The following is a 15,189-nucleotide window of genomic DNA, read 5'->3' as shown; positions in this document are numbered from 1 at the left end:
GATCTGATCTCTGCCCAATTCTCTATTATCTTCCCATTTATATCAAGAACATTACTTTGTTCTTCATTAGTGAGCTTCTGGCATTTTTGGTCTGTACAAATTGAGAAACATTCTTTCATTCCCAAGAGCTGTCCTTATGGAATATGCCATGGAGAGAAGGCATCATGCTACTAGAAGACAGCTTTTCTAATACCTGAACTATTGCAGAATTGCAGTTCTATGTGCATATATCCATGTTCGAATCAACTTTGAATACTTTAACTTCATAGAATTGCAATTGTAAATACTGCCAAGAATTGTACAACCGAAAAGAACTTTGACCTTTTAAAGTTAAGCAGCTCCTGAATCCAAAAGTTGTAACACTGCCAGTTCACAAACAGCAGCTGATTTGCCTCACCCTCACCTTGATGATCAAACAAAGAGTCAGCAGCAGTTGCTTTATTTGAAGGTGCCTGCGTGATTGGCTTGAGGAATGTTCTGTAACCCTTTAAAATAGATGCCATGAAACGGAGAAAAGCTTCCTGGATCTCCATCTCAAGTTCTATCATCTTTTTCTGCCATGAGAAATCTGCTTCAATAGGAGTCATCTCCACTGCAGAGCCTTCTTGAGTCTTCCTGTGAACTAGCAATACACAACACATACAATCCTATATTAAAAATTTGCAAGATGCTGAAGATGGATTTTTCTTTTTCCTACTTGCCCATATTCGGAAGTGACAAACACTAGAAATCCTGCGACTATTTTCCAGTTGACCTGGCTCATACAAAAGGTAAGTTATCTCAGGAGTTAATTATGTGGTTTTGTAGCTCACACAGCCCTCTAGGATATAAAACAAGGAGAAGGCTCTCAGCTGGGCTGATGTTATCACATACCCAACTGAATGTAGTCTTCCAGGAACATTTCAACACAAACACAAAGGACCATGTTTTCCCTGTTCTGAAGACTGCACATCGAGAAAGAAAGGGCCTAAACTATTTTTCTCATCAAAATTCTAACATTTTAGTGTACCAAGGGGTAGAACAAGTAGGTGACATGCAGAGACCACTCTTGCACTCTTAAAAAAAAACAGTATCACGTACTGCTGAAAATTATAGTTCCCTGTTTTTTATTATAACAGAAATACCAATTATCATAATATGAATATTTATGTAAGAATATACATAATTATTTTAACATAAATATTAGATAATTCTTCTATTTTGGCAATATTATATCAAAAAAAGAACACTGGTTCTGATCAAGTTTATATTAGGTAGCTTGCATGACATGCTACTGATTAAACCAAAAGAAAAGCCAAGGTCTTTTGACAGATGAAATAAACGCTATCTTAACAAAAAAAAAACAAAAAAAAGGAAACCAGAGGCAAGACCATTTGTCTCTTAATTAGTGTACTTGTCTCTTTCCGTAATTTACGAGCTTTTTGTATCTTATATACCTATGAGGCAATCATTGTCTCCTCCATAATGATGCAACCTAACATACTCTGAACCAGCTTACCTTAAAGTCAGAAAGAAGCAATACCTGAAAACTCTTCCGTTAGTGATAACTTTGCTTTTACCTGTCCCAAGTCATTAGGCTGAAGATGGTAATTTTTTCTTTTTCTTTTGACAAAATATGTCAAAATTTAGCTACTTGATTATTTTTGTAGAAGAGTTATTACCTGAAATACTCAGCAGTATTTGCACAACAGCTGCAACATTATTGCGAATGATCGCAACATGTGCGAATATTGGTTTAGGTTGAGATCCAAACATATTTTAGCTGAATCTTTGTTTGAATATAATCTAATCATGAGTAAAGTCTAAAAAAGTAGCTTAAATATTAAGAAATCACAGCAAAGAAAATAAAATATTGAAAAAATAATTCACACCACACGTGACAGAAGGAAGTTCTTTACATTTATACACCAATAATTTAAGACTTGCAGGTGTGTATCAGAAAATTTACTAGTTTTCTTTGAGTATTTACTTTTCCTGCTTTAGGCAGTTTCTGTTCTTTCCCCTTCCCATTTTATTTTATATATTTCACCTGCCGCAAGCTGTGGGTGCAGTTTCTTTAAGGTGCTGAGCAGACTTTTACAGGGCTTCTTAGGAAACTGCTTCCAGTTGGTGCTCTTCTTATCATCTGATCTAAAGCACAGAGGAGGGGAAAAGGGATATATAAAATACAAGCCGTATAAAAAATAATAGCTTCCACAGCCCTAAGTTGCTTTATTTTCAGAACATAGTAAATTAAAAAAAAAAAGAAATTATTTTGAAAAGAAGTCTTGTCACTGTCCCTATTTGTCAAAAATAAAAAACCCAGGAGTGACACAATTCAGGACTTATTTTCCTCAGACACAGAACAGTATAAATCGAGTTAGAAGTAAAGTCTTCTCCAGCCTGTAAGGAGAATCTGCATTAAGATTTGGTTAGACTCTTCAGCTTAAATTTTACTTAGCTGATTTCCCTTTCAGAATTTTTATCAGTCTTGCTAATATAATTTAAGCACACTAATCTGTATGTGATTACTATGCGAAGTCTATACTACCATAAACCTGCTATACTGCTACAAATAAAGCCAGTCTGGAATACACGAACTTGTTACCGTAAAATGCTGGAAGACCAGTCTGGTGGCTTTATAGTCATATAGTACACTGTGACACCTCTATGGCAACCCATTTTTTTCAGCTTAAGCCACAGGCTAGCAGGAACTAGGAAGGCTGGGAGTTCAGTTCACAGTCTGAAAATGATGTGGTTGATTAAGCAGTGAGATAAATTGGCCTCAAGGGATGCTCATCTTTGTTAGGTACAATGCCAGACCTTGTTTAAGCAGTTGACATAAAGAGAGAGAGAGAGTAGGGAGTCAATCCTGAGAACTCCTATGCCTTTTTCTGGAAGACAGAAGGTGGGGAAGAACTGTTGTAACAAGGAATAAAACGAACCTTGCGGCTGCAAAGCCTTATCAGTTATTACTATCCAAGCTGATGCTGTCACTGCTTGTTCTGCACTTTGCAATTGGCATTGACACAGAACTGTCTTAAGAAGCAAGCCAAAGAATCAGGAGTTAAAGAAAAAATGCAGACTTATGGATGCCTTTGCCCATTTTTTCTCTACCATAATGGCATGCCTATAAACAATATAAGTGGTACTATTCCATATACGCAAGGGAAAAAAACCCTGCTATAAAAATAAAACAAACTCTCAAATCTTTGCCCTAAAAAGGATACCTTCCTTAAGCAGCTTTCAATGTTACTTTCACAGAGATAGTTTAAAACCTCCAAAAAAAGGCATTAAGGAAGATGCTGAATGAGTAAAAGGCCTTCAGTATTTTTTGGCAGCAAATAAAGCTTCAGTCTATGATAAGGAAGATAGCAGCAAATTTGCTCTAAAAAGACATTAGGCAGACTGATGTACTAGAAAATACGGTATTTTTCAAACATTATTCTTCTATTATGTAGTCTTCCAAAGTTAGCAACAGTGCTGTTAAATGCTTTTACCTTTTACACCTTTAAAAAAAAAAAACAAAGAGGGGCAGAAACAGGCATGGATAAAATTAAATAACTAATAACACAGCATTTTAGAATTCTGTATGAGCTTAACACAAGTGCTTTATGGAGATTTAGTTTTGCCTACACATCTCCAAAACTGAAAAACATTCTCATTTCCTGGTTAAAAAAGTTTTATAACACAGGTACTAACACCTCACATTTACCCAAGTCAAATGTTACAGATGTCAAATTCCTCTGGAAGTCAGTAAGTGGTACAGGTGAGATATATGCATAACAGGCAGCAAAAAAGAAAAATGCCAGTTGACTACTGAAGGAGAAATGGACTTATAAGAAAAGATGAAAAATATTTCCAGTTGAGTGTCTCGTAAGAGCTCAGCCACTGGTAGATTTTTAGTTCAGTAACCAATCCAGGTAAGGCTGGTACTTGCTCTTTCGAGCAGTCATCCCAACAGAATCTTGACATCCTTATCTGCCTGCTAAATCCCCTGTTTCTCTTTCATTTTTCTGCAACCCACTCTTCAACTTCCATTCTATTTATGACCAGGTATTTTTCACTGCAATTATCTCCACACAAACAAATTATCTTCCTTGAATTTCTTCAATACATTCTTCTTTCACAACACCTATTATGATTATTCTTTCGGTGGCATAATACTTCAACACACAGTGATTAAAAAATGGGTATTTTGCAATGTTTTTAATGGGGACCTAGGGGAAGGAGAAAAAAACAAATAAAAATAAACTTAACTTGCTCCATTGTTCAGCATTTCCTTTGATGCTACTAATAAAACAAAACATTTCAGTAATGTAAAGGAAACATTTGTTTCAGCAGAGGAAGGGTCCTTTTGACACAAGGAAAATCAAGGATGCATTCAACTGACCCATATATCAATTTACTAATTCCAACTCAAGTTAGTAAAAAAAATAAAGTTCGAGAGTTAAGAAGTGACACAAGATGAAGTAAAACTATATTGTCACAAACAAAAAGATGTGCACTTTATTTAGGGATGTTCACCTTCGTCTTCAACTAGCTCAGATGTCTCTTTCCATTTATGATCTAATTAATTAAAAACGGAAAGGTAATTAATAAAGTTACTAAGTTAAATACCTGAAGTTTGTTCTCTCATTGAGATACATTACAGAAAAACAGAAGAGTTACTCTGACTTAGCCCCTCCTCAAGAAGGTGAGAGGAAACTTCATGCAACGCCTTAAATTTAAGAAAAGCATTAAAACCATGATAATTAAGCGAAAGTGTTTTAGATTGAATGTAGTCAAGACATCAAATTTAGCTTGACTGATTTCACAAAAAATCTGGCCCTTGTAACTTGAGAAATATTTCTTTATTAACACTAACATGAAGTGCTCTGAGTGTAAGACAGCATCAAAAACTGACACAAAGGGTCCTGAAACACGTTCATACTAATAGTCACTGAACACAGGCAAACCAAATTCAAAAGTGGTAGTTCAAGATGGAAATGTAAGAAACGGTGGGGCACGAAAAAAAAAACCAAAATCCCAAACACAAACCAGGAACAACTCTTCCTCTTTCCTAGCTTTTATCCCCTTACCTTAATGAGATATACTGGAAGTGGCAAAACAAAAAAGAACACATTACCATTGTTACTAACTTCATAGCGCCATCTGCATCACATTTTTAATGTCAGCACCAAGTGTCACCCCTTAACTTAGTAAATCTTAATTTGCTATGAAGCATTAGAAATAAGAAAAAGAACAGAGGACAGTGAGAAATAGACGATATCAGATAAAAGGGTATTTAAAAAAGTTTTATCTCCTGAGCATTTCAGCAATCTCTCCCTCTACAGATAAATGTAAAAACTCCACAGAACTTACATGTACACCATGTTTGTGTCTAAATCAATGCACACAATATCCTGTGGTGGATCGTACAGATCAAAGTATCGTGAATCAACTCCAACAATAAATGGAACAGGTGCACTGAGTACGGTGGCCAGAGACAAAGGACAGAGAGGGATATATGGACATTGCCACTGAAATGGAAATATCATCTGAAGGAAAAATTAAATGAAATCAACGCATTAAAACAAGACAACAGATACAGTACAATAAAAACCAAGAAGTTACATGCCTCAAGTCGAAATGACAGTTACACTGTCAGAAAAAATTCTTCAAGTCTGACCACTAACTTACAGCATATCTCTTAGTAATCTATGCAAAAAATGCTGATGATTCTAACAGTTATAATAATAAGATATGCTAGAGCACTTTAAATGCTGTTTCTGGGAAAAATGATCATTTAGTGCATCAATCATTTTAACTTTAAAACGCCTTGTAATAACTGTGGAGTTTGAACTGATTTCTCTCACTGCTGTACAGAACTCTTTGTACTTACAGCTACCACAGCTTCAGCAACTCCTGTCAACACAGCTGGTCTAAGAGAATGGAGGAGGATCTTGCCTTCTAGTAACACAAAGAGTAACAGAGTGGCACAGTTTTCCGGTCCAAGATTCATGAGCAGAGTGCTAAAGTTTGCTCCACTAAAGAAAGGGTGGATGGGAAGGGAGAAGAGAATAAGAATGTTACATGATTTAAAAAAAATAAAATAAAAAAATCACTACTGTCAAACTTCTGACAACTGTTTGGGACCAACTAATGTATATTACCATACATTAAATGTCTATCTACTTATCTAATACCTATCACCTCAGTATGAGACTTACACTGCCACAAATAAACCTTAATTCAAATTCTACCACTAAAGAAACATATGTTATACCATGCTACTGGTGAGTTTGTGTTGCTTATGGCACTCTCTCTCATATATGCACAGGCATCTTGTCTTTGTAACAGTAAAAGATCTAACTGGTTAACAAGTAATCCAAGCACAAATAGCACTAGCAGTTTCATATGATGGGTTACCTCAGGCAAAAATAATGAACTAGAATATCCATTTGATCTTAGAATCACAGTATCAAATTCTAATACTAGTCAAGTAAAATCAATCCATGATTCTGATAGCAACATGCATTTCTATAGTTTATATTCCATTTCATCTGTTTGGACTGTACATATTTACAAGTTGTAATGGCATATGTAAGAGCACAGGGATGTAAAATACGTCTTTAGAAAAGCACTTGCATGTTGCTTCGTGGTTTGGTGGCAGGCTGCAATTTTTCACTTAAGAGGCTGTGTAACTTGATTTAACATGGGACTCTTCTGCATATAGAATATTGTATGATAATTTTTAAGGGAAGAAAAAATAAAAAAGGGAGAATATTTTGATTTTTAACTTAAAAACTACTCAGGCAAAACCCCATGTCATCATACTGAACTACAGCCCAGAAGATGCAGGCAGTACCCACAGAGATTGCATCAACCTTCAAGCACAAATACAAATTTTTAGGTATAATTACAAATTTCCAAAGTATCTGCATACTTGTGCATTGACTGATTTTACACATCTGCTTGATATAAATGTCTCTCTTGGATCCAAAAAGGGAAAAAACCAAGATAATAGTCTATGTTATTAAAAAAAAGTTGCTTACTACACAGGTTTTGAAATGACAAGATATTTAAATACATACATATTTTTTCCTTACAGCCTGCTGCTTCTTTCTGCATAGTTTCTACAATAATCTGGCAATTCATCTTTATTTCAGGATAATTAGTGACGCTATTCTTCCACAAGGGACAGGTCTATGTCAGAAAGACACACCGTATAATATTATGAATGCATATTGAGGTTTCTGTTTATAAAATCTACTAATATTGCAGTAATGCTTGGCTTCCTTCTATGACTTAATTCTGATTTACCTCTGAATTTTTCAAGTACCATACATTTAAAGCATTAATAATGATACCTTAATGGCAATGGTGTAGAAACTGGCTGAGACAGTATTAATGCATCATGGGCAGAAAGCTGAAACACAAAGTAGTATGATTGATATGGACAACTCCAAGGTTAATACAGTTTAATATTCCAACATAAACTTACATCCACAGTCTCATAAACTGCCTGGCAGACAGAGTCACAATGCCATGCGAGGGAAGCAAATCAGTGACAATCTTTGGACTTGTGTTCACTAGGTCAACACAGCTTGTATTAGTCACTGAAACGATTCTCAGAAGTTACAGGAAATTGCCTGTGACTCAGTGTTGAACATGTCACTGCTGCTAGGTGATTAAACAGAGAAGCATAAGAGACAGGGCCCCGGGGGACTAACCTATGACCCACAGTAGTGGGTGGACAAGTGAGAGAAAGACAGAAAACAAACGGCCCCCACAGAGGTAATGCAAATGGTGCCTATAAAATGAATAGGTAATACGTGGCAGAAATTTCAAAGTGCGAGTAGGATGCTGCTACCACCTGCATCACCTTAAGTCCAAAACAGTTTGCTTTGCTAAGTTACCCCAGGTTTACACAAATAAAAGAGAAGGCAAGCCCATTCATCTCTTCCCATTTCCCTTCCTATAGATGGGTATTTAAAACTCGGAAAAAAAGCCTAAAGGAAGAAACCAGGCTTTCAAAAGCAAGAAAGATGGTTTGCTGTTACTGTAACTAAAAATGGAAACGAATGTTTTGCTTACCTGCACAAGAATTCTTGGCCTTTGTGGTGAAGGAAAAGGTATATTGTGCATAAAATGGGATATGTGCCTGCAAAGACATGATGTTACAAAATCAGCACCAGGGAGTAATTAGGGACTGAAAACAGTGTTACTCACATTTTGGAATTACTATGGTACCATGTTTTAGAAAGGCTGTTAGGATTTATTTACTGGTTTGATAAGTTTCAGAGCCTACCTATGCAAACTGAAACAAAGAAGCTCCATTCACTCACATTTCATGCATGAAAATTAATACTGGCAGCTTCAGATATGTATACAAAAGATAAGAACACACTGGCACTTAGGCAAGCCATTTAGAATCCCAGGCAGCCTAACCCCATGCTACAGAGTTTCCAACGAGGCTTAGCTAAGAGAAACTATACGCTTTACTGCCAGATGTCTAATACAGTTTTGAAGGTAACATTGTATATCAGCACACTTTTAGGACCACTAAAAGCATCCTCTACAGAGTTTACACCGACAGACAAACAAAACATCGGCAGCAGTTGCTGTGCCTGGAAACAGACACGGGTGTTTCCTCAGCTTGTATTTATTCACCTAAAAAGCGGGACTGCAAAGGTTGGCATGTATCTTAAAGCTCAGCCGTCTTCTGTGTTTGACACAGTTAAGACAAAGGTAAACAGGCTTGACATTCTCTAACAGAAAAGCCACGGTAAAATTCAGTTCACTTTCCTGGCACTGCAAGAGCCGCTACTATTAAACAGAAGCAGCAATAATTTCTATCAATACAACATAAGCTACACAGTGCAAGCAAGAGGATGGAGCAAATATACCAACTGTGACATGTATAAATCACATGATTTCTTGAGCTGATACAGCTACCTTTCCACATTAACTTGAGAAAGGTTTTACTTACTTTTCAATGGGAAGGGGATGAGGTCCAGAGACAGACAGTTTGTAGATGAACATAAGAAATTTTCGAAAGGCTTCAAAGAAAGGCCAGTGTGAGAGAAGGCAGATGCATTTGTTGGAATTGATGGACTTGGAAGTAACTGCTTTCCTCTCCACAGCTGTCAGGAGACCCAGCTGCAATTGTTGTTTTTCTGTTAGCAGCTCCCGCGGATAAGGCTCATAAAACTGAATTGCAGCACCATAAACCTAAAAGATGAAGAAAACCAGCTGAGCATACCCAGTATTTAACAGCAGATTGGGTTAGAAATTTCGAAGCATCCGTAAGTGCCTGGTGTTCACACACATGCTATACTGCTTTTGCTGGTAGCTTGTGAAATGACCTTTTACGTATGCAACATACACAAAGTACACTTATAAACTAAATTCTTTGGACTCTTGTGCCTCTCCGTCTCTCTCCTTGCACTATTCCTCAACAAAGTATTCATATTCAGTAAATTGAAAGGGAAGGATAAAAAACGATTGCTGTGACAAAACCTTATCCATTAATAATTATGGTAAAAAAAAACCCCAAAGACCCCACAACAACAACAAACCAGAAAAACATGATCAAAAATCCAAACAAACACAAAAATACCTCATGAAATGCTAGTGTTCAGTACATTACCCTATCACTACCACACTAAACAATAAAATTATTTTAGCTTTGACTTCACTCATTTTATTAAGCTAAACAGCTTTTCTAATACTCCTTCCCCATTTGTCAGTTTCATAACTGACTGAATTATTCTGGCAAGCTTAGCAAAAGCAGAACAGGGAAAGATGGATACTACAGCATATATTCTCTTGGAGAAAAATACTGGCTGCTATTGCATTCCTCCTTGCAAAATAACTATTAATATATTGGAGAAAGACTTTTTTTGTTGATTGGAAATGGAGGAATATAAAATTTCCCTGATAGGGGACTGAGGCAGAGTGGAAGCTGAGCTGTTACCACTAATCAAGCTAAGTTGCTGTTTATTAGTCACAGAGAGCTAATCACACATTACATTCACTTATTCCTTCATGCAGTTCACACACACACAGACACAGCTGGCAAGCTGAAGTAACAGCTGTGAGACCAAACTCAACCAAGGTCTCCCTTGCTTCATCAAGGTGTACCTATAATCCTGTCGTTCTGTTTGTGTATAGCAGACACTGACTTCTCACATGTGGGCTGAGTCACGCAACACATTTTTGGTGCCCATGTGTGCTAGTGGTCTTGTACAGATTCAGCAGACTGCTGGTGTCTTGCGTCTATCACTTCATGTGAATTCAACATGATCACTGGTCTCAGGAGCTCATCAGTTCTTCAGAGCCTTTCAGATGCTACCTTTCAGCATATACTTTTCCTCCCCCTACCCAGTCGTTTTTCTGGTAACTATTTTCCTATTCACACACACAGATACTTACAGAGCCCAATTACACAAACTCACAGAGAGTGGCTTTTAAGTCAACCATAGGAAAACTGTTACCAACTTAAACATTGCCAATACATGTGGTAAGTGAACATCTCTGTAACATGTAGGCTATGTTTCCATTCCCAGAAACTTCTTTCTTGAAAGAACAGGAAAATACACGCACTGTTATTTTGGTTTTGTTAAGTGTATGGTTCAGCTTACATGGAACTGAACAGCACATAGTCTTGCAGCTATTTCCTGTTTTGGTTTACTTCTGCCTTACACACAGGCTCAAGATGTAACAATTCATTTTGTAGTATTTCTCAAATACAGAGGAAACAATGCCTATTTATCTCCACAGCAGCCATCCGAACTAAAAGAAAAAACTAGACACAGAGTGGAGCCATACCTTTTCTGCAGAAGAGCAGGTCAGTACAAATGTTGAGAACACTGGTAGTGGATATTTGGTTTGAGGGTCCCAGCACTCTATAGTAGCCCCCATTGGAAGGCAGAAGAGTGGTACAGATTCTGACAGCGGGAATGACTCATAGTCCTCTTGAGGATATCTGAAAATCAAGCCTTCAGAATAAGAGAAGGAAAAATTAAGTACATTTGCTCTGTAAGCCCAAAATAATGTAAGCAATATATTTTCCACAATATACAGCAAAGTCTCTTGGTTATCTGGACTTTATAGCTGAAGATTACATCTGCAGAACAAGAAAGTCTCTTATTTGACAGTAAGACTAAGTCATCCAAGAAACAATCATTTAAAAGTTGTTTATGAATACTGAAGCACTCCCTCTTGGTAACTGCTCAGAAAAGAGTACACAGCAAAAACTCATTAAAGATTTTTAATTTAAACCAGTTTATCTGTGCTATCTAAATGTGCTGTTGGAATAGATTTTATTACAAAGAAATTCCTCTGAAGAAAGTAATAATTTCTCTACCGTAAAACCAGCAGCAATACCTCCACTGAAAATAGGATGAACTAGCTGACTGTCTACATTTTTTGCTCATCAGTCAATATGTTCAATTAAAACAAATTCATTCAGTTTTCAGAAACATATCTAATCTTGCTGGTAGACAATACGCACATAAGCATTGGTTTACTAATGGTGTTTATCTAGCTTATTTTATGATGCACTGACTTCACTATCTATGCTTTCCACTTTTACTTGTTAGTTTACTCTTTTCAAAGAAACTTTGTGCACTTAGTGCTCCACAGAAACTCTTCAGGAAGTTAAAATTCTTTTAAAAAAAATAAATCTGTAATCTGTAGCAATGCACTAAAAACCTTAATAAAAGCCAGACTTAAAAGACAAGACTTTTTGTCTCTCCTCAAATAAGAAATAATTGAATAGCTGTGGAACTGAAGGAACACATTTTAATTTTCAAATTAAATGAAAGATGTTGCATTAGCTGTGAAAGATAAAAAGAAATATGAGTAAGGTTGAACAGAATTTTTAATTACTACTCCTCCATCATCACCAACACAAGCAATATGAAGACTTCTGTTACAGCTGAAATGCTTGCTAAGCCTTCTGCTAAAGCTCCTAAGCTACCAAAGCTGTCATCATAAGAACAAAATTAATACAGAACAATGCTATTCCTATTAAGGTGCCCTTCCCCTCCCCCCGCCCCAGGATAGAGTTAGGAGAGCAAAGACAACATTATAGGAGTTGATTTCCAATGACATGCTCTAGGAACAGAATTGTGACAGACAGCACTTAAAAGTCTTTAAAGTATTATTTGATTTCAACAAGGCATTCAAATACTTCTGTTAGCATGTTTAGACGGTCTGCTTCTAAAATTACTTACCAGCTTTATATGCTAAAGAGTTAGAAGCTGGCACAGACTTCTTGTAACAAAGGTATACACTGGAACCCCACTAGAAGACACAAGTTTTATCTTAGAACCAGCAAAGACAACAGGCAACAGAGAAATCAAGCATAAGCATTCGTATATACTCCCACTCATAAACAAAGCAGACATTTAAATAAAAAGTGTTATAGAATAAAATGACTGGTTGGCTGCTGAGTGCCCGTAAATCATGAAAACAAGAATTGACCCTTCTCACATTTCTTACAGGTTACAAGATTTATGTTAAATAGTCACACCACCACGTTACTCTTTGACTTACAGAATAATAGGAAAAAGTGAAGCTGATACTTTGCAGCTTCATGTTTTCTTGGTCATTTAAAAGGAGGCTCTTATTGGAACCTCATCAGCAGAAGTGAAATTCTAAACATCATCACTTGAAGCTTTTCCCATACTTCCATAAACTGATTATTTACATAGTGTTTTTGCAGTTTGTCTAAATACACTCTACCATTCAAAAAAACCCCACTTATTTCAGCCCAAGTAAGCTAAATGCAAAACAGGCTAAATAAAAGCACATGAAGAAACTATAAGCAGTGGTTATCGTTCTTATGTGTCTTAGTAACATAGGCATTATTGCTAACTAGCAAAAAAGCATTTGTGATTCATCCTGAGTGCCAGCATCGCCAAAGAGGAGGGGATAATTAAAAATAGATAAATAAATAAAAAAATCCATCACACAACTCCTAAATAGCACCTAGACATGAAAATGTAACGAAGTAGTAAGTAATCAGTACAAACAAGTAATTCCTAACATGAAAGGAAATCACAGCTATAAAACTTACAAAACTGAACTGTGATAGAACGCAATGATAACAGTGCTAAGAGTTTAAGAGGCACTCCTATGGGTTTGTTTGAGGGTTATGGAAAAAAAAAAAACCCAAACCCAAAAAGCAGAACTCATTTTTAAATACTCACCATACCACAATTTAAATTCTTATCAACTTTGCAGAAAGTATGAGGAGGGGTTTCTCCTTTGCTGGTAACAATTACACAGATATCCGTCACTGCCAATGAATTTTGAGGTCGTATTGGAGAAGCCCTTCGATATGTGATAAAGATTCGTTGAGAAGAAGCTGAACTGTTGTTAACATTAGCACAACGACCATAAGGAGTAGCTTGAATCACCTCGCAGCCTGAAATGATGCGCTCCTTCCCTTCATATAGAACTCTGCAGACAGGAAGGAAGCAAAATATTCTGTACATTCAAATATATATGAAATTACTTGAACAAATTCACAGAAATTGTCCATTCGTTACCACCCAATGTCATCCTTGCAACATTCTAATGTGCATTTTATATACTTTCATCATGCACAATGTGAGGCAAAGAAACTGTTCAGAAATATTTAAATATAAGAAATCTCTGTGGGCACAAATCATAGTCTTTGTAGTAAACATAGGAAAACAAAATCAAGCCATAATGAAAGGGATTTAGCTACAGAATTAGTAGGAATGCTGCACAATCAATGAAAATTAAACACAAAGGAAGCTTTACACTGCTTGCATACATTTCCATCACTAAAATGTCTGGAAAGTAATTTCAAGCTTGACTTTTTCTTTTTTTTTTTTTTTTTTTTTTTTTTAAGGCATGCTGTTGCAAAAGAACCACAGAAGACAGAAGTGTGCTCCCTAGATGAATTTTTACAGACAAAAACCCCAAGCTCAGTAATGATTTACATCCATAGTTTGAATAACATTTAGGGGAACGACAACAACAACCACCACCTAGTACTCCATTCCACAGTAAAGGAAGACATAACTACAGTTAACTGTACTACTAGAAAGCACAACATACGGCCTTACAGCAACATTCACATGGTACCTGGATTTTCTAGCCAGATCACTAGTTTAGAACACCACACTCTTAGCAGGAAAAGAAAAATCCTTCATGGCTTCACAGCAGCTAAATGAACTAAAAAGTTCACACACCATCTTTCCCAAACATAAGCTCTTAGGAAGCAACCATAAGAAGAAATGTGGAAGTCAAACTACGCATCACTGCATATTTTTGATGCACAGCTGCAATGACAGGGCAATATCTCCCATTGCACACCCCAATAAGCAATGGTTACATTTGCTTGATTCTCTGCAGTATGTACAGAGTACTAGCCACCCACATGAGTCTTCATCTTTATAATACATGGCAAGATTTAGGATAAAGGTAACATATTACAACTTGCTAGTTTGTGACCTGCAGCTTTCCACATGTCATGTATTACAACTTCAGTTTAAAATAAAAAATAACCCTACAATGTATCTTTTGCTGTCCCCAAAATACCCTTGGTTAAATGCTTAACACGCTATTAGTAAGTGCAAATTTGAAAACTTCAAAAAGTCATGTGCATAAGCTAAAAAAATCCAAACCAAACCAACCAACCAACAAAAAACCACAGCTTTTTCCAGATCAAATAATTCTCAGCATTTTCACAAAAAATATATATATACTATTAAAATTTCCAAATTACTTAAACATTACTGTCCATCTTCAAACTGGAATATGCAAATATTACTGTTTAGTCTAATTCCACAGAACAAACGTGTATCTTGTTACAGTATTGAGGATATACATAAACTACAGTCCTAGAATATTTCAATAAACCAAAGAAATCATATAATTTGGGAGTATCTTGATGTAGCTACCAGGCTGCCACATAAATTTATTCAGCTAGTTCATGGAGGACAATATTCTTGCCTTCGATAATTGTTTCACTTGTAAGAAGTCTTGATACTCAAACTACTATTACTTTTTAAACAATGTGTAACCTCAGGTTCAAAACCAGCCTAACACCAGTGTTTCCAAGTTGAAACAAGTTTTAGTATACTTGCTACAGTTTCAAGATATGTACAGAGAAAGTACATGCTTCACATTACTTCTAAATTAACTCATCTTCTCAAAGAACATGTATTTTGCTTTTTTAATTGG

General features: G+C 36.2%; 1 protein-coding gene across 4 annotated transcripts in view; it reads right to left on the bottom strand.

The window, feature by feature from the left end:
* DENND4C (DENN domain containing 4C) overlaps window positions 1–15,189 on the bottom strand; it is a 77,123-nt gene that overhangs the window by 30,403 nt on the left and 31,531 nt on the right. For all 4 annotated transcript variants that reach the window (XM_080372865.1, XM_080372868.1, XM_080372867.1 and 1 more), the window contains exons 3-12: window positions 13,182–13,434; window positions 12,204–12,273; window positions 10,795–10,964; window positions 8,954–9,195; window positions 8,059–8,125; window positions 7,332–7,390; window positions 5,864–6,008; window positions 5,344–5,519; window positions 2,030–2,130; window positions 404–622 (exon numbers count right to left, since the gene is read on the bottom strand). In XM_080372865.1, coding sequence (XP_080228991.1) covers window positions 404–622; window positions 2,030–2,130; window positions 5,344–5,519; window positions 5,864–6,008; window positions 7,332–7,390; window positions 8,059–8,125; window positions 8,954–9,195; window positions 10,795–10,964; window positions 12,204–12,273; window positions 13,182–13,434 — 1,502 coding nt within the window. The remainder of the gene's footprint in view (window positions 1–403; window positions 623–2,029; window positions 2,131–5,343; window positions 5,520–5,863; window positions 6,009–7,331; window positions 7,391–8,058; window positions 8,126–8,953; window positions 9,196–10,794; window positions 10,965–12,203; window positions 12,274–13,181; window positions 13,435–15,189) is intronic.

The sequence above is a fragment of the Falco punctatus genome (assembly GCF_963210335.1).
Source record: "Falco punctatus genome assembly, chromosome: Z".
NCBI classification, from domain to species: Eukaryota; Metazoa; Chordata; class Aves; order Falconiformes; family Falconidae; genus Falco; species Falco punctatus.
Note: the sequence above shows the minus strand (reverse complement) of the source record. Positions and strands in the feature narration are given on the sequence as shown.